Source organism: Corapipo altera, unplaced genomic scaffold (genome assembly GCF_003945725.1).
Source record: "Corapipo altera isolate COAL_440 unplaced genomic scaffold, ASM394572v1 44b, whole genome shotgun sequence".
Lineage (NCBI taxonomy): Eukaryota > Metazoa > Chordata > Aves > Passeriformes > Pipridae > Corapipo > Corapipo altera.
This window is the reverse complement of record NW_020884932.1, coordinates 3,510,097-3,529,277: the sequence shown is the minus strand read 5'-3', so window position 1 is coordinate 3,529,277 and position 19,181 is coordinate 3,510,097. Positions and strand designations below refer to the sequence as shown.

At 40.3% G+C, this 19,181-nt stretch overlaps 2 protein-coding genes across 8 annotated transcripts in view; one reads left to right on the top strand and one right to left on the bottom strand.

Moving 5' to 3' along the window:
- KIF15 (kinesin family member 15) overlaps positions 1-8,075 on the bottom strand; it is a 37,149-nt gene extending 29,074 nt beyond the window's left edge. Inside the window, exons 1-7 of one of the 2 annotated variants that reach the window (XM_027659453.1) lie at positions 7,981-8,075; positions 5,971-6,013; positions 4,417-4,600; positions 3,441-3,517; positions 2,415-2,452; positions 1,069-1,166; positions 521-700 (exon numbers count right to left, since the gene is read on the bottom strand). In XM_027659453.1, the coding sequence (XP_027515254.1) occupies positions 521-700; positions 1,069-1,166; positions 2,415-2,452; positions 3,441-3,517; positions 4,417-4,600; positions 5,971-6,013; positions 7,981-7,999 (639 nt within the window). In that variant the 5' untranslated portion in view covers positions 8,000-8,075. The remainder of the gene's footprint in view (positions 1-520; positions 701-1,068; positions 1,167-2,414; positions 2,453-3,440; positions 3,518-4,416; positions 4,601-5,970; positions 6,014-7,980) is intronic. The other variant, XM_027659452.1, reaches the window with a different exon arrangement.
- A 124-nt stretch (positions 8,076-8,199) lies between these two features.
- KIAA1143 (KIAA1143 ortholog) overlaps positions 8,200-19,181 on the top strand; it is a 28,675-nt gene continuing 17,693 nt past the window's right edge. For all 6 annotated transcript variants that reach the window (XM_027659509.1, XM_027659513.1, XM_027659510.1 and 3 more), the window contains exons 1-2: positions 8,200-8,368; positions 10,796-10,955. In XM_027659509.1, coding sequence (XP_027515310.1) covers positions 8,261-8,368; positions 10,796-10,955 — 268 coding nt within the window. In that variant the 5' untranslated portion in view covers positions 8,200-8,260. The remainder of the gene's footprint in view (positions 8,369-10,795; positions 10,956-19,181) is intronic.

Sequence of the window (19,181 nt, the reverse complement as noted above, 5' to 3'; positions counted from 1 at the left end):
AAAAGTGAAAAATATAGATTAATAGAAGTATTAATTACACTATTCACTTCTTTCCTCCAAAAGTACCATTGTTGTTTGAAAGCATAACATATTCAATACTGGTGTATGTTAGCAGAACCCGAAGCAAAAAAATATTTGAAGTCACACAACTACTACGCATATGTGTATCATTCATGGAGAAATAAATCTGACAATTCTGGAACACACACTGTCCAATTAGCAGGAAATGGGGTTTTCTGTTACTATTTCGAAGATGTGTAGGGTAAGCACTAGGGAAGGGTTACTGTAATTGCATTCATATATTCCAAACTTCAGAACTGTATATGATTTATTACAGGTGTGGGATAGTCAGGAAGCATTGCCTAGAAACAGCTATTTTACACTGTGTTGTAGAGTACGGAAATAGGGGAAGAAGGCATCACAGACACTGTGGAAAGAAAAATGTGCTTTAATCAGAGGAATATTTACCAAATAAACATCAAGATAAATAATCCAAACATTAAAAAGTGAGAAAAAATACCTGGTATGCTTCAGCAGCAGATGACAACACCTGTTCAACAGCACCATCAACAAAGACTCCCTTCTTGATATGTTCTCTGAGAAAGAGTCCAGCTGAAGCAGAATCTAGCAAGTCAAATATCTGTTCATTGTAGATTTCAATAAATGAGCATTTGCAGAGAAAACTCTTTCCACTGCCAGCCTGAAAAAAACACAGTAATTTACATTGTAAACAGACTGGTTTTATTAAGTCTGGCATTGTATGGTAGAGAGAGTCTCTTTTCACACATATCCAAACCTACCAGTTTGCATATATATTCTGCATACTGGACATTTCTGATGCCCAGATGACAACCAACATCCAGAAACCTACTTGCATTTTTAGACTCAAAAGAAACTGTACAATAATTTGGTAGAGTCCTAGATGCAAATGTTTCTCATTAACAAATTTGATGCAAGATGGCAACAATCTTAGTAACTTAACAACTGCATACACCGTTTATCAGCCTTAACTAATCTTTACTTTGAGACATTAATTTCACTGCAACAATAAGTATAAAATAAATGTACCTTTTCTTTTTCCCGCTCAATTAGAAAAAATAAGTATTCAAAGCTCCGTGGAATTACACCTCTCAGACTGTGAGTGAAATTGTCAGAATCAGATGGTCCTAAAGAGATTTTTAATCAAAAAAAATAATTATTAGTACTACCTCAAGAGTAATGGTTCACCTTTTCAAGACGTCATTACAGAAGATTTCAGCAACCACATTTAGTCAATCAATTTACGACAAAACTACAGAAGAACTGCAATAAAATCAACTTTCAAGATCTAAGATAATACTCCATAATCAAAGTAAAATGTAGTCTAAACAATGCTTATGAAGGTTTATTTCACCTGTCCATAGGCTACTTAAGTCTAAACTGGCATCAACTATTTGGGCTTCCAAAGGAAACATGCACAGATGTGCAGGTATACCAATACAGCTACTTAATACTGATTTCAAGAACGAGAAAGAGGGGTGGGATTTGTCCCTATGTTTACTTAATTTCTACGTAGTCCTCAAAAATATCAACCAAAATGGTTTTAGTTATTTCAATAACTTTCTAATGTCAAGCACAACACTGTTTATTCTGGAGAAAAGAAGGCTCAGAGATGACCTTATTGCTCCCTACAACGATGTGAAAGGGGGTTGTGGCCAGGTGGGGATCGGGTCCTCCCCCAGGCAACAAGTGACAGGATGAGAGGAAATGCCCCCAGGTTGTGCCAGGGGAGGCTCAGGCTGCCCTGGAAGGTGGTGGGGTCACCATCCCTACAGGTGTTCAAGAAACAACTGGACATGGCACTTGGTGCTCTGGTCTAGTCGACACGGTGGTAATTGGTTGAAGGTTGGACTGGAACGTGGAGGTCTCTTCCAACCCAAATAATTCTGTGATTCTATGATTGATGCATTTAAAATCACCACTACATGAAGAATAGGATTACAAGGGGATTCCTTCACAAACAGAGAGGCCTTAAATGTCTGGTTGGGTAGCAAACAGTTATTTTGAGAATCTCAACATATTTTAATATGGAAGACCCATACTAGAACATGGGTCTATGCACACTAGAATATATTTCTACACATGCAAGGGATATCAGTCAAAAATGGAAACCAGCAGAATAATAATTTTGAGAAAACCTACTAAAAATGTTTTATTTAACTGAAAAGATTATCTCCTGTTAAAAACAGCAAAAAAAAACCCCCTAGATCTTCAAAAACATTTAGGAGAGTACCTATACTTCACTCTTTTGATATAAAGCACTGAGCACTACACCATTTCCTACAGTTATCTACAAGAACACAAAAATGTAAATTAGCCCTGGTGCTTGAGCAATACAACATTTCTCAAGATAAAAAAATTAAGAAGTCACTTACCCATCATAGTAAAAGTTTTTCCTGACCCCGTCTGGCCACTAACAAAAGAAAAAAAAAGTTAGATAAAGCTTTATTCTGGCTCTGAGTTTTTCATTAATCTGCATCTTTTAAGGAAAACTCAAAGCTCAAAACAAACAAACAAAAATTCTTCTAAACTGAAGGTAAAGAGACATAGAAGCAAGTTGAGAAATCAGTCAGCTGGAAAAGTATAAAAGTAGAACAGCAAATTTTACTAAGAAATTTCTTGGGATAAATCACCTTTTGTCTCCCCACCACCCACCATTTTCTTCCTTATTTCTCTCAGAAAGTTAAATAGTGGAATTTAGCACTAAAATGAAGGCTTTCAGATGTATACAATAAACTAATTTTTGGGTCAATCTTTTGAGTTTTGTGTCACTCAGTAGTGCACAAAAGGTTATATTTGACTTAGAAGTATTTCTTCTTTTAGAGCTGGTTTTTTTTTTTTAGTGTAGTTACTAATTATGCTAGAGAAACTTCAGGGCAATTTCACTTCATTTCCCATTTGTTTATTGTAACAAAGTGGACTTCACAGTTTTGCAAAAGCTGTGCTAGGCTAAAAACCAGTAAAATTATCATTAATGAGTTTTCCCACAGGCAGCTAAGAGTCACTAAAGAGCCAAGCTGGCCAAATATCAAGCTAAAGTAATTTTCATTCCATCTTACTATGGATATACTGAAAATAACTAATTTTCTCTTTAATAGTACAATAAAACTACTTTTTAGACAAATAATAGTAAAACTGAAATGAGTTTACAATCCACATTATTAGCTGTAAATATCTGAAGCATAACACCTGCAAATAGATTCCTCCAGAAGAAGAGTAAGAAGTACTATTCAATGTTGCAAGAACATTCCTTATGTTGTGCAACAGAAGGAAGCACTTCTAAAGTTTACTGTAACATTAAGCAGGCTCTGGCTCTTAAAACCACAACTATTCATTAGCACAATCTCCTCAAATGTTGCAATTGCAATGAAATAACTGTAATTGCTATTGAAATGACTTACTATGCAAAGATGGTTCCATTGTAGCCATTCATACAAGATTCAACAATATTTTTAGCCACACTTGAGAACACAGACTCCTGGGGACAAGGGAGAGAAGGCACTTGGCACCACTTGTTTTGGTCTCTTTTATATCAGTGTTTCCCGTGTCATAACTTTACAGTGTATAAAATAGATGCATTCCTTAACATTAGATATGTACAATGACCCTGGAGTTATCACAGCAAAACAACATATCCTAAGTCCCCATCACATAAATCACTCCCTCTGACAAAACTGTATTCCTCAATAAACTGAAAGAAAAATACAACAACTCAACATCATAGTAATAGCTTTTGAATATACAATATTAATTTTGATCCAGTGGTTAAGCAGTTTATACCATCAGTAGGTCAAAACTGAGCCTTATGACACTTATCAAATCTAGTTAACTTCTAACATTTGTCACTGCACAAGGGCACATTCAACAAACCTGCTCAACTGTCTGCCTCAGCTTGCAAGAAGAGCCTAGCTACAAATAACAGCCTACAGCAGGTTAGGGTTTTGGGAGGTTTGGTTTGGGTTTTCTGACAGAAATTAAAGGAAATTAAGAGAATTGAGGCGAACGGAAGATAAACTCATAAGTTCCTTAAATACAAATCACATCTTTAATGTCAGCTACTGACTGCCAGTTATTTTTATATGTTTGTCTCAACAGGCACACTTATTTTCTATGGTGTTACTGTAACATTTACAAATGTAAACTTCAATTTTAATGCAAACTTTAATCAAAGAAATTATTAATTAAAAAAAAAACACATCAAAATTATTTAAAGAGCAAAATCTCATGCAGCATTTTTGTACTATAACAATGTGTTACCAATCTGACCACTGCAAAAAATCACACCTAAGGCACTACATCTGTAGAAAGGCTTAGCATTAGCAGTTGCTGAAATTTGGGGAAAAACTGTAATAGGTACGAGATTCTGGAAGTAATTACCTGTGTTGTTTCCATATTTGCAACATAATCAAAAGTGAAGATCTTTGGCTCAGGCTTCGAATGCAGGCGGATGGTATTTGATGAAAGAACAGATAAACACAAGCCTTGATCTCCATCGGTTAATGCAGTTCTGTCTGAGGGGGGACGCACCCTTACAAAAACTTTGATAGCATCACCTTCAACACTAAATGAATTTTTATGCATTAGATTGCTTCAAAATACATCTATCAGCTGTTTGATAAAATATAATCACAACAATGAGATTAAGTACGTGAAGTCATACAAGGGTGTCTCCTGAAATACCACTTCTAGATGAACATCAATTCACTACAAGGTTTATTAAAGGTAAAAGTGTGGCAGATTTAAAAAACAAAGAACATGCAGTTACTGGAATTTATTGCTGTTGCATGTAAGTTTAGCTCTAAAAGAACACATTTCACAATGAACTTGAGATATATAAAACCAGTGTTGTAGTGAAGGTTTCACTAGTTTCTAAGACTATGGGCTTCAAGCATCCTTCTTCCTACTGAAAGTTTTAATAGACAAATGGAGCACTTGATGCTACAGTCCAGCAGGAAAGTTATTAGCATTTTTCTTTGCTCCTCACAGGAAGGGAATGAAGTACTAATTCTTGATCAATGAGTCAAGTAAGGCATAGCAAGTTCCTAACCCTTCATCACATTTATCAATGGATAAATGTAGCATTTATCAATGGACAACTGTAGCTTGAATAAGTAACTGGGCACGACTTAGATTAAAGCTTTGAGGAGTTCTGGAATAAAACCAATATACCCACAAAATATTAAAGAATTATAAATTTTTACATGAAGTGGTAGCAAGCTTGGATTTACCTTTCTTCACTCTTTCCCAAAAGGCAGTTATAGCAGGAGGGTGTTATAACTGCTACTGATTTTTACTTTCAGTATACAAGTGCTGCCTAAAAAGACCACGGAGAAAAAAGACTCCGCGTTAAGTTAAAAAATCAAAAAAACCTCTGAGACATTAAAGAGAAAGGAAGAGAATAGTTTTAAAAGTGGGAAAGGGTCTTCATGACTGACATATGCAGTCGGGGAGTGGCTGAGGAAAGGGCTAAAAACACAAGCAGCAGCTGAGAAAGGGAAGATGTTATACTGGATTTAAGACACACCAAACTAACTTCCCGAATATGTTTTCATTGAATAACATTATTCTGAGTTGTGGCACAAACAGCATGTATTTAGAGGAGGGCTTTTTGGTTTTTTGTTTAGGTTTGAGACTTCCTCACAAAATTAAAGTTCCTAGTGGAATATTTCTACAGATTAAATTCCAGAGTTCAGTTGCAGAGTTAGTCGACAAATGAGAATTTACTGAACCCAACACCTCAGAGCAACAGTTTTTTTAAGAGAAACTCTTTTTAAACCTATTAGGAAGTTAGGAGAGAAAGGCAACAATCTTGTGCAGGAAAAGACTGAAATAAAAAGCTTTAAATTATTTCACAAAGTCATACTAGATTTTGTTTGCACTTTTTGTGCAATGTGATTATTCTTATATGGGAACTGGTCAATACTACTTTACCTCGGTGAGTTCAACGAAGATATGGCAGAGTCACGTAAATCTCCTATAAAAGGAAAGTGAAACACACACATACAAATTAAACAAGATAAAATTATTGCTCAAAAAACCTGCTTAAATAGCAAATACTGTAAGTAGTACGGAAGGAGATAAACAGAGAGCCTTATAAATATAAATGTCATGCACAAATCAGAACCACACAAAAATACTTGGTAACAATCTTCCTTTGGCAGAAAGATTGCAGTTGTTACAGAGGTAGAGAAAGCTCCAGTCCTTGCACGAACTTGTCAGTGTATGTGCAATGAGTAGTTTCTTAAGTTAATGTATATAAGGTTTTGCAAGTGTTTTGGAGAATTGGAAACATAAATGCTAGTAGTATTATATCTTCCCATTGTATTTTAAAGATTGCAAACTTAATGCAGACAAACCATTACAAAATGAAATAGCTTTACTGACACGACTGCAAAACCTCAATATCCTAAACCTGCACAACTGACTAGCTGGGTTACTTTTACTATCATGAAGTAATATTGATCACTCTGTAATACATAAAGCTCTCCTCTACATTATCTGGGGCAAAAGTCCTATCAGGAGCATCTGAAGGAGCTGAGGTTGTTTAGCCTACAGGAGGCTCTCTACAACTCTGTCACTCTCTACAGCTCCCTGAAAGGTTGTAGCCAGCCTCTTCTACCAGGCAACAAGCAACAGGACAAGAGGACCCAGTCTTAAACTGCACCAGGGGAGGTTTAGGTTGGACATCAGGAAGAAGTTCTTTACAGAAAGGGTGATGAGATACTGGAATGCATTGCCCAGGCTGGTGGTGGAGTCGTCATCCCTGCAAGTGTTTAAGGAAAGGCTGGATGTGGTATTTAGTGCCATGGTCTAGTTGACATGGTGGTGATTGGTCACAGATTGGACTCAGTGATTTCAGAGGTCTTTTCCAACCTAATTGATTCTGTGATATAAGCCTCATTTTGCATAGCTTCACATTTCAAGGAGATGGCACTTATTACCCCATAGGTAGATAAGATGACTTATTTTTTAGTTAAGGGTGAATCTGACGTGAAATTATATACACACAAAATAAAGTCAAAATATTAGCTAAGTAACATAACCACATTTGAAAATACGTAAAATGCAATGAAAGATGATTCCTCAAAAATAGTCCAATAATAAAGACTTTATAAACTCTCTAAAAGTGCACAGGTTTTATTGCAGTATGATTCCTTTAAAAGTAGAACTAATAAAAACATGCAAAGGCACTACTCTAACATTCATACTACCTAAATACCCTGCTGCTATGCGAACCTACCTGCTTTGACTCACATCAGAGAAATGTTTTAGCTTCTAATACAGTTGTTTTTATTCAATCGCGTAAGGTATCAAAGAAAACAGTGCATTTTAAGACTGCAATCAGACCGATAAGTACTTGCATAGCTCCGGCAATGGCCTGAAGTTGTATCAGGGGAGGTTTAGGTTGGATATTAGAAGATGGTTCTTCCCCCAGAGGGTGGCTGTGCATGGAACAGGCTCCCCCGGGAAATGGTCACAGCAACAAGCCCGAGTTCAAGAAGCGTTTGGACAACGCTCTGAGGCACACAGTGTGATTTTTGGGGTATTCTGTCGGACACACACATAGGAGTCGGACTCGATGATCCTTATGGGTCCCTCCCAACTCAGAACATTCCGTGATTCCGGTAAAGGGACGACCCTCGGGTACCCCGACATCCCCGAGGGCAGGGCACTGCCCGCGGGCACTCCACATTGGAACCCCCGGGGCCACGCGTGGGGCACCAGCCCCCCCCAGCACGGCCACACCTGGCCCCGCTGGTTCTCACACAAGGGTAATGCCCTCGCAGGGCACAGCCGCCCCTAGTCCCCGCTCCGCTCCGCCCCCCTTCCCGCGATGGGAGCACATCCCTCAGCCCCTCCCGGGCGCCCGTGCCCCCCCACCTCTCGAGCCCGGAGCCATTATCCCGCCGACCCCGGCACCTCCCGCCCGTCCCCCCTCACCCCTCAGGCCCGGAGCCATGATCCCGCCGACACCAGCACCTCGCGCCCGCCGCTCCAAGATGGCGCAGCCCTTGAATTTGGCGCTCAGCGGCGCGGCCCCGCCCCCTCCTTGAAGCCTGCGCGGGCGCCGCCATTGCCCTCCCTCCCTTCTCCGTCGCCATTGGCTGAGAGCGCCCCCGCCCCGTGACGTACCGGGGCACTCCGGAAGTGGGGCGGGTCTGTCGTGGGTGCCCGGAAGCGCGGGGATGCCCCGGGGCGGGGGGGGGCGCGGGCGGCCGCCATGAGCAAGAGGAATCAGGTCTCCTACGTGCGGCCGGCCGAGCCCGCCTTCCTCAGCCGCTTCAAGCGGCAGGTCGGGTATCGGGAGGGCCCCACGGTGGACACCAAGGTAACGCCCTGCCCCGGGGGTGGGAAGGGGCAGCGCCCGCTTCACGGCGCTTCCTGACCTGTGATACCCACCCCCGTGGTGGGCGGTGCGGAAGCAGCGCTCCAGGGCTTTGTCCCTGTAGGGCAGTTGTTCCTCGCTTAAAAATGACTGAAGTAGTCTTTGTAACTTGTCTTTGCTTCTGTGTTGGCGGTTCAAAACAGCAGCGAGACGTCGCAGTGCCCCCCTGGCCATTGCTGCCGTGGTGGCCTTGCAGGACAGCCAGTTCCTGCCTGTCAGTGCCCGAGGGGCCCGTGGGGCTGCGGGCGAAACAGCCGTGGTGTCCGAAGTTGAACTGACCCTTACAAAGCCTAGGCGGGAAAGGGGGAAAAAAAGTGTTCTAAGAATATAGTAAAAAAAAAAAAATGTGTTGGAAAGGAGTTAACATGAGTTCAAACTGAAAGAGGGGAGGTTTGGATTAGATATACGGGGAAAATTCTTCACTGTGAGGGGGGTGAGACACTGGAACAGGTTGCCCAGACAAGCTCTGGATGCCCCATCCCCGGAAGTGTTTAAGGCCGGGCTGGATGGGGCTTTGATCAGCCTGGTCTAGTGGAAGGTCCCTGCCCATGGCCGGGTGTTGGAACTGGATGATCTTTAATTTCCTTTTCAGCCCAAACATAGGTCACAAATTGTGGTGTGATGGCCAGGAAGGCAGAGTAGGGGCAACAGAGTTTGAGCCAGCTTGTTAAAAGGCAGCCTTTCTGAGTCATGTTTTTCTTCTGTTTCCAAGATGGTTTTTGCATGTGTTTCCCTCTAGGATTTTACAGGATGCCTTAAGAAATTAGCCCATCATTATGGTAGTATAGCACATGTAAAGTTGTTTTTCTTTGATGACTAAAGAAATTTAAACTTAAGCTATGGAAGTGCTGTTTGTGGAGTTCTGTTTTTACCTAGTTGTACTTGCACAAATGTTTGGATGATCCCACCCTGAGCTGTATGTAGCAAAAACTAACCTAGTGAGAGAAGCCCCCTTCCCAGTGGCCCATTGTCATGACCTGGATTTGAATTGTGTTTGTGCCACAGTGGATATACAAGTTGCTTGTGAAAATAGCTTCTATTACAAGCAGTCATTGTATTGACTTTCACCACTGATTCCATTTACCTGTATTGCCTTTTAAGCTTCAACTCTAGTATATTTTGGATCTTGAACTGAAGAGGCCCTTATCACCTAACCTCTCCAGGCTGATCAGTAAAGTAATAGTCACAATGATTTATTAAAACCAGTTAATTATGAGCTAGAATATCAGATGTATGCCTTTAATAAATTTAGTACAAACTGTTTCACTTCACTAGAAAGATTGTGTTTTGTCTATCTCTTAGTAAATTCAGTAGATTACGGTAATACTATCTATTCTTCCTTATAAAATGAAGTTTTCATTTCCTCTTATATTGCCAAACTTTAGGTTTATTGCACTGAGGTTTCCAAGACAGAAAGTTTGTTTTTATAAAATTTTATCCCAAATGATTCTGTCTCAGAGCACAAGTTTGAGAGAGTGGAAACAGGAGCATGATCTTCCTTGTGTCAGTGCTGCTTGCAGTGATTTGCGTAGGCAGCTTTGCTAGCCCAGCCACCATGGGCCCGCATTTCCCTTTGTGCTGTTTGGAGTACAGCTCAGAAGGTTCAAAGGGACCCCTGCATTTAAGATGTCCTTAGTGTCGTGTGGCAGACAGTGCTTGTATGGTGATGGTAATGAACAAAAGGCATTTCTTACCTTCCAAGTTCCTTTGGTCTTTAATTGAAGGAGCCCATGCTCCCGTGCTGGTTTTTTTCAATGGGATGCTATGTCTCAGTGATGGAACTGGGAGTGCCATTTGGACAACGTGAGTTGGGAGGGCCTGGCACTGACAGCTGTCAGAGAGTCTCCCCACTAACCTTTCTGCAAAAGTGAGGCCAAAGAGAACTGGCCCACCCTTAGCAGTTGTGATGTGGAGTGGTGATCAGTAAAAGGAGAAGATGCAAAAAATGAGCTCGAGAGTCAAAGACGCATCCTCATCGAGGTGCAGACAATGTTCTCCCTTTATTCCAAAAAATACACACATTATCAAGGGTCCTACAGGGTTCACACGCTCTATTCTAACTTTCTATTGGTTACATTTACTTTCACACACTATATCTATAACTTTATTGGCTCTACTAGCCAAGGCACATTTCCAGGCCCCCCCATCTTCTGGTTTCTCACACTCTGGATAACAACCTCCTTCCCTGTTTTCCTCTATGCAGCTTTCTGATATCTGCTGCTCAAGGACACAGATCTGCTGCTGGAGAACACAGGTCCCTGCTGTCCAGCACACAGGCCAGATTGTGCAAGCAGGCCTGAAGCAGTATATGTCCTGCATCATCTAAGATTCTTTCAACAGATCAGAATTGCTTTTATTTCCCTTTCCTAGAGAGAGCAACTTCCCCTTGCAGATGATGATAGTGACAATGGCAGTGACAAGGAAGATGAGCAGCCTCAAGTGGTAACACTGAAGAAAGGAGACTTGACTGCTGAAGAAGCAATGAAAATTAAACAGCAAATCAAAGAGGCCTTAAAGTCAAATGAATCAGGTGAGTTTCAAACTACTAACTTCTTGCTTTGTGCAATCAAAGAGATATAACCCATAAAAGGGAACACGATATTTGCTCAGTTTTCTACTGTTTAATATTACCTTTGCTAGTTGTTCTGAATTTTTCAGCTAAATAATTTGCACTTGTGATTCCTAATCTCAAGTCATTGAGTACATATATTCAAGCTGTCTGGCTTTTAATAATATTGCGGTTCTGTGCTTCTTGATTGTGCAACATCCTACCTCCAAATACCACCCTAAATTAATTTTTTTTTTGTTGTTATAGCATGTCATTGTCCTGGTACACAGTCTCCTGACATCACCTGTGATAATTTTTGAACTCATTAATTTGCTCAGCCAAATTTGACAGTGGAGTGGATGTCCTAAAGATAATTGTCTGAGTTCATGAAAGGGAGTGTATGGGCAGAAGGAGGAATCTCAAGTCAGTGCTTCAGTGGAAAGAATGGCAGATGTGTATGTTTGGGAACATGTTCATTTCGCTGACTGGTCCATGTTATTACTTGTTATTAATCAACCCCAGTATGTGTTGTGACTTGCAAATATATTAAGCAAAACTGAACAGATGATAAAATAGTGCAAGGTACAGAAAAAAATGTTTCTTTTCTACAAAGAACTAGACAGAAAGGAAAGATGGAAGTGGTGTGAGAGGAGTTGCTGCAGTTTGTCCATGTGTGAAACTACAGCTGATGAATACAGTTATGTTAAGAATTTCTGGCAGTATTCATCATTCAGATAGGGTTGACATAAGTCTTTTGAGTGTCCAGAAACTTCAATCATCACACAGGGTGTGATGAAATGTAGCTTTATTTTTTGCTGACAGAAGACTTGACAGATTGAATGTGGCTATTACTGTCTTTGGTGGAAATGTCTTGGCAATTAAGAATATAGGACTGGAACCTCACAAGTATTAAAAAAAGGATGATTCATAGAAACTGTAGACCTCTCCTGTGGTTAGCCATTGTGGCTATTTGCAAAAGCTGTAAATTGAATGTAGAGCACACTGAGAGGCCTAGCACAAGCTATCAATATGACATCCTTAGCTTCTCTCTTTTTCTGCCATTTGGATTTGAAAATTCAGGTTTGTGCTGTCACTATGTAGAAGCATGTGTTAAGATTTAAATGATAAATGAAGAATTCAAATAACAGTAGTGGAAGAGAATATATTGAGAATCTTACATTTTTTGAAAAGCAGATTGATGAAAAATCTTATATTTTAATAATGTGGGTTAGGTTGAAACTAAATAAAACTGCATCTGATTTTTTTCAGCAGGTAGATGTGTATATGTAAATGGTAGGCCTAACCAGACAGTGAACTATGGACTGTGTTTATGTGATTTGAACTGCTCTGAGAAGATATGTTCAGCTTCAGGCTTCCTTCCTCTTGTTACTGAAGTGTAGTGCATAGAGGTGCTTGGTGTTGCAGTTTGTAAAGTTGTCACACGATTTCTTTTCACCCTCCTAGTGTTGGGAGAAATGTCAACCTATTGGAAAGAAGTTGGAATGGTTCTTTCTGAGAATTGGTTTCCTTTTCATATAAGCAACTTGAACTTTGAATGATCACAGTTGGAGGAAAAACGATTTTGTAAGGCCGGGCAAAAAGAAGTAGTTGTCCATGAGAATCTATTGAGGTGGAGTCCATGCTGTGAAAAAAGTCCAAAAGAGCTGCCAACCTGAATACACAGTATGAAATGGAAGTGTATTTGAATAGAGTGCCTGAACTTATTTGGTGGAAAAAGACATTCCTAAGACATAATTATGTGTAGTGAGGATGGTAGTATTGAGTCCCTACAGGCCTGTGGCACCTCTGCTTATTACCCCTTCAGCCCTTCAGTAATAACTTGCATTTGGAGGAAAAAATCCATAGTAGTAGGTAGCAGGAGTGTTGGAGACTGCTGCCCTCTGTTCTACGTTATTGTGTTCCTAGTCATTCATCTGCTTTTGCTGTTAATACGAGGTCTTGGCCTCCTTTTTTTCTTTTTATGGCTTATGGGAATAAACAGGGTAAGCGCTACTGTGTTGCTCTGCTATGGAGAGGACCTGGTGTGAAATTTTCAGTGAAGGAAGGTGTGGGTGACTCTGCTACAGCTTCCCAAAGGCTTTTTTGAGTCTTGGGCCAATTTTGCACTGTCAGTCTGACCTCTAGATTTAAATTCTGATTTCTACCTGAAGGCAGGTATTTAGACAGCTGGTTTCTTCCAGTTTAATAAAGAGAGTTTTGAGTAATGTGTGAATTTCTTTTATTTTTTTGGCTGTCAATTCTGAAAATTAGAAGTATAAAGAAAGCTTGGTGCCGCATGATTTGATTGCATTTCATATTGCTTTGATTTTTATCCCAGAGTTGAAAGTGAAATTAATGTAATGTCTCCTAGACCATAATATATAGCCCCAAATCAGATCATTGGTGAAATTACATGAAGCTGAAATGGTAATAGGGAAGTAAATTTCTTAACTGATAATCTTCCTTTCCAGCATGCATCAATGCTGAGGCACCTTGGTAGATCCTAAGAAATGTGCTACTAACTATCTGTTGTGAATACAAATAGTTAGTCTTTCAAAACACAGAAAGTACTCAGTTTTGAGGTTCTGCTCTCTTTTCTTTTTTATCTGTAGTGGTTGTCTTCATCTGAAGGACCTTGTCTTCAGGCTTTGTACTGGGATATTATTCTAGGATTTTCTGTATCTCATTTACATCCTTTCTCCTTCATTTTCTTCTATAAACATTTTGACATGGCTCATGGCTGCATTTTTTATTTCAGACACCAGTGGTTCCCATGACTTGTGTTTTCTTTTACAGATGAATAACACTTCTGCATTAATTTGGTAAAACCAGTTGATTAATGTCCAAGCTGCATTTAGTTGCCTTCTAAGGCAGAACAAAAGTCTAGTGAAGTTTTTCTGTTGGCTTTTGAAGTATAGTCACAGGGATTTTTTTTTTTAGGGCTGAACCTTTCCTATATGAGAAGACACCCTTCGGTATTGAAATATTTTTCTCCATGGAGCACAAACTCAGAGGCTTTTTAAAAAGAAGTTGTCTGTTTATCAACAGTAATTTTGCTTTATGTTTTATGCATAATTTTATAAATTGTTGCTGTTGGTTCAGAGACAAAGAAAAGCAGTCTTATGAGAAATTAAATTTTCACAGAAGAAAATATGTCAATTAGTGCAAGATAGTTTATCCTAGCATTCATTGCAGCTTATGAAATTGATTTTTTCCTACTGCTTTTCTAGTTCATCTGGCCTCTTGGACACTCTGATACATGCAAATGACCAAATTTGGCAAAAAATGTCCTTGTTCAAAGCCTTGTAATGTTACTCTTGTTTCATTCTGTGTGTTGGTGCTGGGGGAGGACAACAAGAGAGGGGAGAGGCAAGGAGAATACAGACTGTGGTGTCTTGGGCATCGGAGCTCTTTCTGATTCAGCACAAGCTGTTCTGATTAAGCAGCTGTTATATCACATGCATACCACAGTGTTCATGCTACTCTGCATCATGTGAAATAGCAGGAACCTAAATCAAGGCTCATTTTATGGTATTTAAGTAACAAAAACTTTCCCAAGTGTTCTCATAAACGATTGAGACTGACTACCAGAGCAAGACTGGCCTTTTTATCTTCATACCACCAGTGTGCCAAATTCCTGTAGTAAATGCTTCCAAAGGCATGTGTAGACAGAGAATGGGTGGCCAGGAAGCACTAGAAGGAGCATCTGAAATGGCTGACCTGAACTTTCAACCTTAGAAACCATTAAGCAATGTATCGGGCTGTCATATTTTTTTTCCAACCTTCTATCTGTGAGGAGACATACATGGTTTGTGCTGCTCCTCCTGTTGTTCCTGACAGTTTAGTGGCATTTGTGTTTCCTATTGTTGCCTCATTGACCCATGTGGACAGAAACTGCTGAAAAATGGTATTGCTGACAGCACAAAAAACGACTAAATAAACAGTACCGTAAACTGAAGAGTAGTGCCTCTTTTTCAGACCCTCGTTTCTACTTCTCTTGTAATATATAGCTTCCAATTAAAAAAGAAGAAAATATTTTGTGACTTCTTGGCTTCTTAAATTGTTGTCACTTGTGAAGTGAGTTTTCAGCTTAACCTCTGACTGTGCTTCTCTTGGTCAACCAGTCTGTGATACAGGTAAAAGCAGCAAGGACTAAGAACAGTCAGAATTTGAACTACTAGTGTATTTTTTAGACATTTATTAGAACTGGATTTTATTATTTCTCCTGCAATGCTCTTATGTGTTTGACTTTGTGTATTTCTGTGTGTTTATCAGAAATCCTGCTTCTCATAATTTGTAATGCTGAAACAGTCTTTTATCAGGCCTCTTTTTTAAAAGGTGCAAACACTGAGATTGTTTCTTCAGTCTTTTTTTTGCATTGCTTAGTACAGGTCAGTTTTTTTGCAGGTCACTGGTGCAAACCAAAAAAATAGCTGACACATAAGAGCCTGGTAAAATCAGAAAGAATAAAGTGAAGTTCTTTTACCAGCTGGAAAAGACAGTCTTAACAAATCAACACAAATTTCTTGAACTGCTACATCAAATTCTTTCAAAAAGTGTAGCCTGTCTTTCTCCCTCTTTCCACATGTTGTTAGGGTAAGGCCAGGCCTACTGTGTTTCCTCATCTGTTTCATTCTTTGTCAAGCACTGCCAGCTCACATAGCTCTCTGAAGCTGGCCTGGGCTTCCTGCTGAAAGGAATGTCCTTGAGCATATAATGTAATTTTGACAGTGTTAAATCAGGCCAAGAGCTAAAATAATTTCCTTTGATGCAGAATGATCTGCAAATAGTATTGTGGCCCTGGAGGTCAGAGCTGAGCTAGTTGCCATTTTGGTGGAGTTTTTGAGCTTTGCTGTTTATGCACTTAGCTTATTAGGTGTTTAATTCATATTACAAAGATACTTATCGGTTTCTCCATCTGGTAGGCAGAATGAAATTATTTTGTGCAGTTCACAATGTGGGTAGCAGGACAGTTATGAGTAAAAATGAAATTTCTGGCTTCTGTTTTTCCATGGATTATGATTACATAGCTGTTTATCTGTTTTATTTTGTGGATATGCTTTCATTACCTTTTTAGGGGTTATTTTAAAATTAATTATTATTTAAAATTTTAAAATATACCCCTCTAAGAAAATATAGCAATCACTCATCCAGTGAGGTGTGGTTTTTTTGCTCATGCTTATGCAGTAGCTGGTTGTCCTGTTTCCACAGCTGTAGGGGTGCTGTATGCAGTTTGCACAGTGACACAGAGATAGTTGTGTCTGTGCGTACGTGGAGTTCTTATAGATACTTTTGTTTTTTTTTTTTCAGAATTTGGCTTGTATTGTGCCTTAGATCTTGTTTGTTAGATCTGTGTTTCCAAATAAACATTGTAGTTATGCAACAATTAGTAAGAAGAATTATTTGCTATTAAACTTCTGAGTCCAAAAATGGAGGACCAGCTTCTGAGAATAATGATACGTAGTGCATTTTGTTTCATTAAGTGTGATATACTTTCAGAAATAATTATATTTCCCTCCTGAAATTTACTGTAGGCACTTCCTGAACTTGTGCAGCATCTAAACACCTAAGCTTTTTGTGCAGAATTCATGGTGAATCCATTCAGAAGTATGCTTTTCATATCTACAGTTTATTGTTGCTAGTAATTCCTCATAACTGTAATACTTTTCTAATGCACCAAGTTATATTTTTAGTTATTTTCTGCATAGTAGTATTTTCTCATAAACTAGTGTAGAATCATAGAATCAAGGAATTGTTAAGATTGGAAAAGACCTCTAAGATCCATTGAGTCCCAACTATTAACCTAGCACTGCCATGCTGCCACTAACCCGTGTCCCTAAGTGCCAGATCTACATGTTTTTTGAATGCTGCAAGGGATGGTGATTCCACCACTTCCCTGGACAACTTATTCCAATACCTGACCACCTTCTCAGAAATTTTTCCTGATACACAATCTAAACCTCCCCAAGTGGCCATTTCTTGTCCTGTTGCTTGTTACTGGAGAGAAGAGACTGATCCCCACCTGGCTACAAGTTCCTTTCAGGTGGTTGCAGAGAGAGATAAGGTCTCCCTCGAGCCTCCGTTTCTCCAGGCTGGACAACCCCAGCTCCCTGAGCTGCTCCTCAGGACTCGTGCTCCAGCCCTTCCCCACATGCACCTTTTGAAAGTACACATTAGTTTTTTAAGCTAGGTTTCTTCTTAAAAAGGGTCTCTGAAACTTAAGGAATTCTAAGTGAAATTTGCTACTCAAGTCGATGTCTTCATTTGTACCACACAACCCTTAAGACACCAGATTTATTAGTTGTATTGTCTTGAGTATGCACTGAAGAGAATTTCAGCCAGTGCCATGTAGGTCACACTGAAATGTTAGTCTTCTGCCATAGTGCTGATATACCGAGGAAAGGATTTGTGCTGAAGAGAAAAGATATTTATTGGTTATAATTAAATAGCTCATAATCGTGTCAAACACATTTCTGTTGAATAATGAATTTCACAGAAGTAATTTAGTAAAAATATCTTGCATAGAACCTATGGCTCTTGAACATCCTGTCACATATACATTATAAAAATTGCAAACTACTGCAGCATAAGCCTTTGTGTCTGATTCATTTGCAGTTATGCTTTCTTTTCCAGAAATACTGCCCTGATGCTGTTTCTTTGCAGTAGCTTTCCCCCTCTGCCTGATAATCATGAAAGGGACTTTTGTTTTTAAGACTGTCTGCTTCTCTGCGTGTTCTAGAGCAAAATTAGCGAGTTGGAATAGTTTGATGATTTTGCAGATACAAAGAAACCCTGAAACTTTCATTTGTTATGGTATTAAAAGGGCAGTTTATGATCATGTGATCTTAGCTGTCTCAGCAGAACAGAATATATTAGAAGAAAAAAAAAGGTTTTTCTTTTATATGTGCTATTTTGTTCTTTATAGATGTCATGGTTTGAGATAGCCCCAAAATCCAATTCCCTAGCTCCATCCCCCCTCCCACATCTCAACCCAATGTGAGATGGGTTTTTCCAGACAAAACACAACCAGACTCAGAATGGGGGAAAGGGAATATATTACAATGACTGTACAAATAAATACTATAACACATTATACACACGATCACAACTATCTCTACCATGACATATAGTATTTACAATGGATCAGATCTCCCCTCCAAATAAAAGTCCAGGAGGGAAAGAAGGACAGATCCCTTCCAGTCTCTCAGGGCAGCAGCTTCTTCTAAGGCAGCAGGTTCTCCTCATCTCATGCATGCAGCAGTAACTGGATTGTTGTAGCTGGATCTCTGTTCAATACACACAAGGGGGTCTCCAAGCCCCTCGACTCTCCTTCGGTCCAAGCGAAGGCCTCACCTGTGGGCTGCCAGCAGGGACCAGACTCGCGTCACCACAGGTATATCACGAAATGCAGGGGCATCTTCGTGAAAGTCCCTTCCTCAGGGGATCCAAATTCCCCTTTGCAGAGCTCTGTGCTCTGTCTCAAGGCTGCTAGCTTAGCAGCAGCAGCGAGGGGGGCCAAGGTCAACCCCCCCGCATTCCTTCTCCATCCCGGTCCAGCTTCAGGACGCCTTTGAGCTTCTCAGCTCCTCTCTGCAGTGCATGCTGCACTTCAAGGCTCTTTCAAGTAAGAGTCCATCATCTTCCTCCTTCCAGGAGGTCTCAAAGGAGTTTTAGGGGTTTGGTACAGTTCCTACCCCCAGAACTCCGAAGCTCTGCTGTGGGCTCTCTTCTCCTCAACTCTCCTTCCAGGAGTCTTCTCTGCGGTGCTGCATGTCTCTGTTGCTCCGTCTTATCTCTTCTGGCTCTCTGCCACCGCTTCTCCGGTCAGTGCCAGCTCGGCTGCTTTTCTCCGGCCACTGCCCAGTTTGGAGAAAACATCTCCCAGCTCAACTACAGGTACCTAGCCCAGTCTAACACTGTTCCAAGTCTCTGCAGTCCCCAACTGGGGCTGGGGGGCCCCAGAGGCCCCGAGGGGCTCTGGGCCCCTTTCCTCGAAGCTCCTACAACATGGCTACTTCTTCTACCAACCAACCTACAACCCTTCTCTTCTGGTGCTTGTGATATGTTTACATTTCTGCAGGAGTGCTCATTGGGCAGAACTTCAAAACTTCCAGGGGTTTCCACCCCTGGGGGTTACCACTTTTCAGCCTCTGGGGGAAAACAAGGTTCAAACCACTACAACAGTGTACCATAATTCTGAAATAAGTG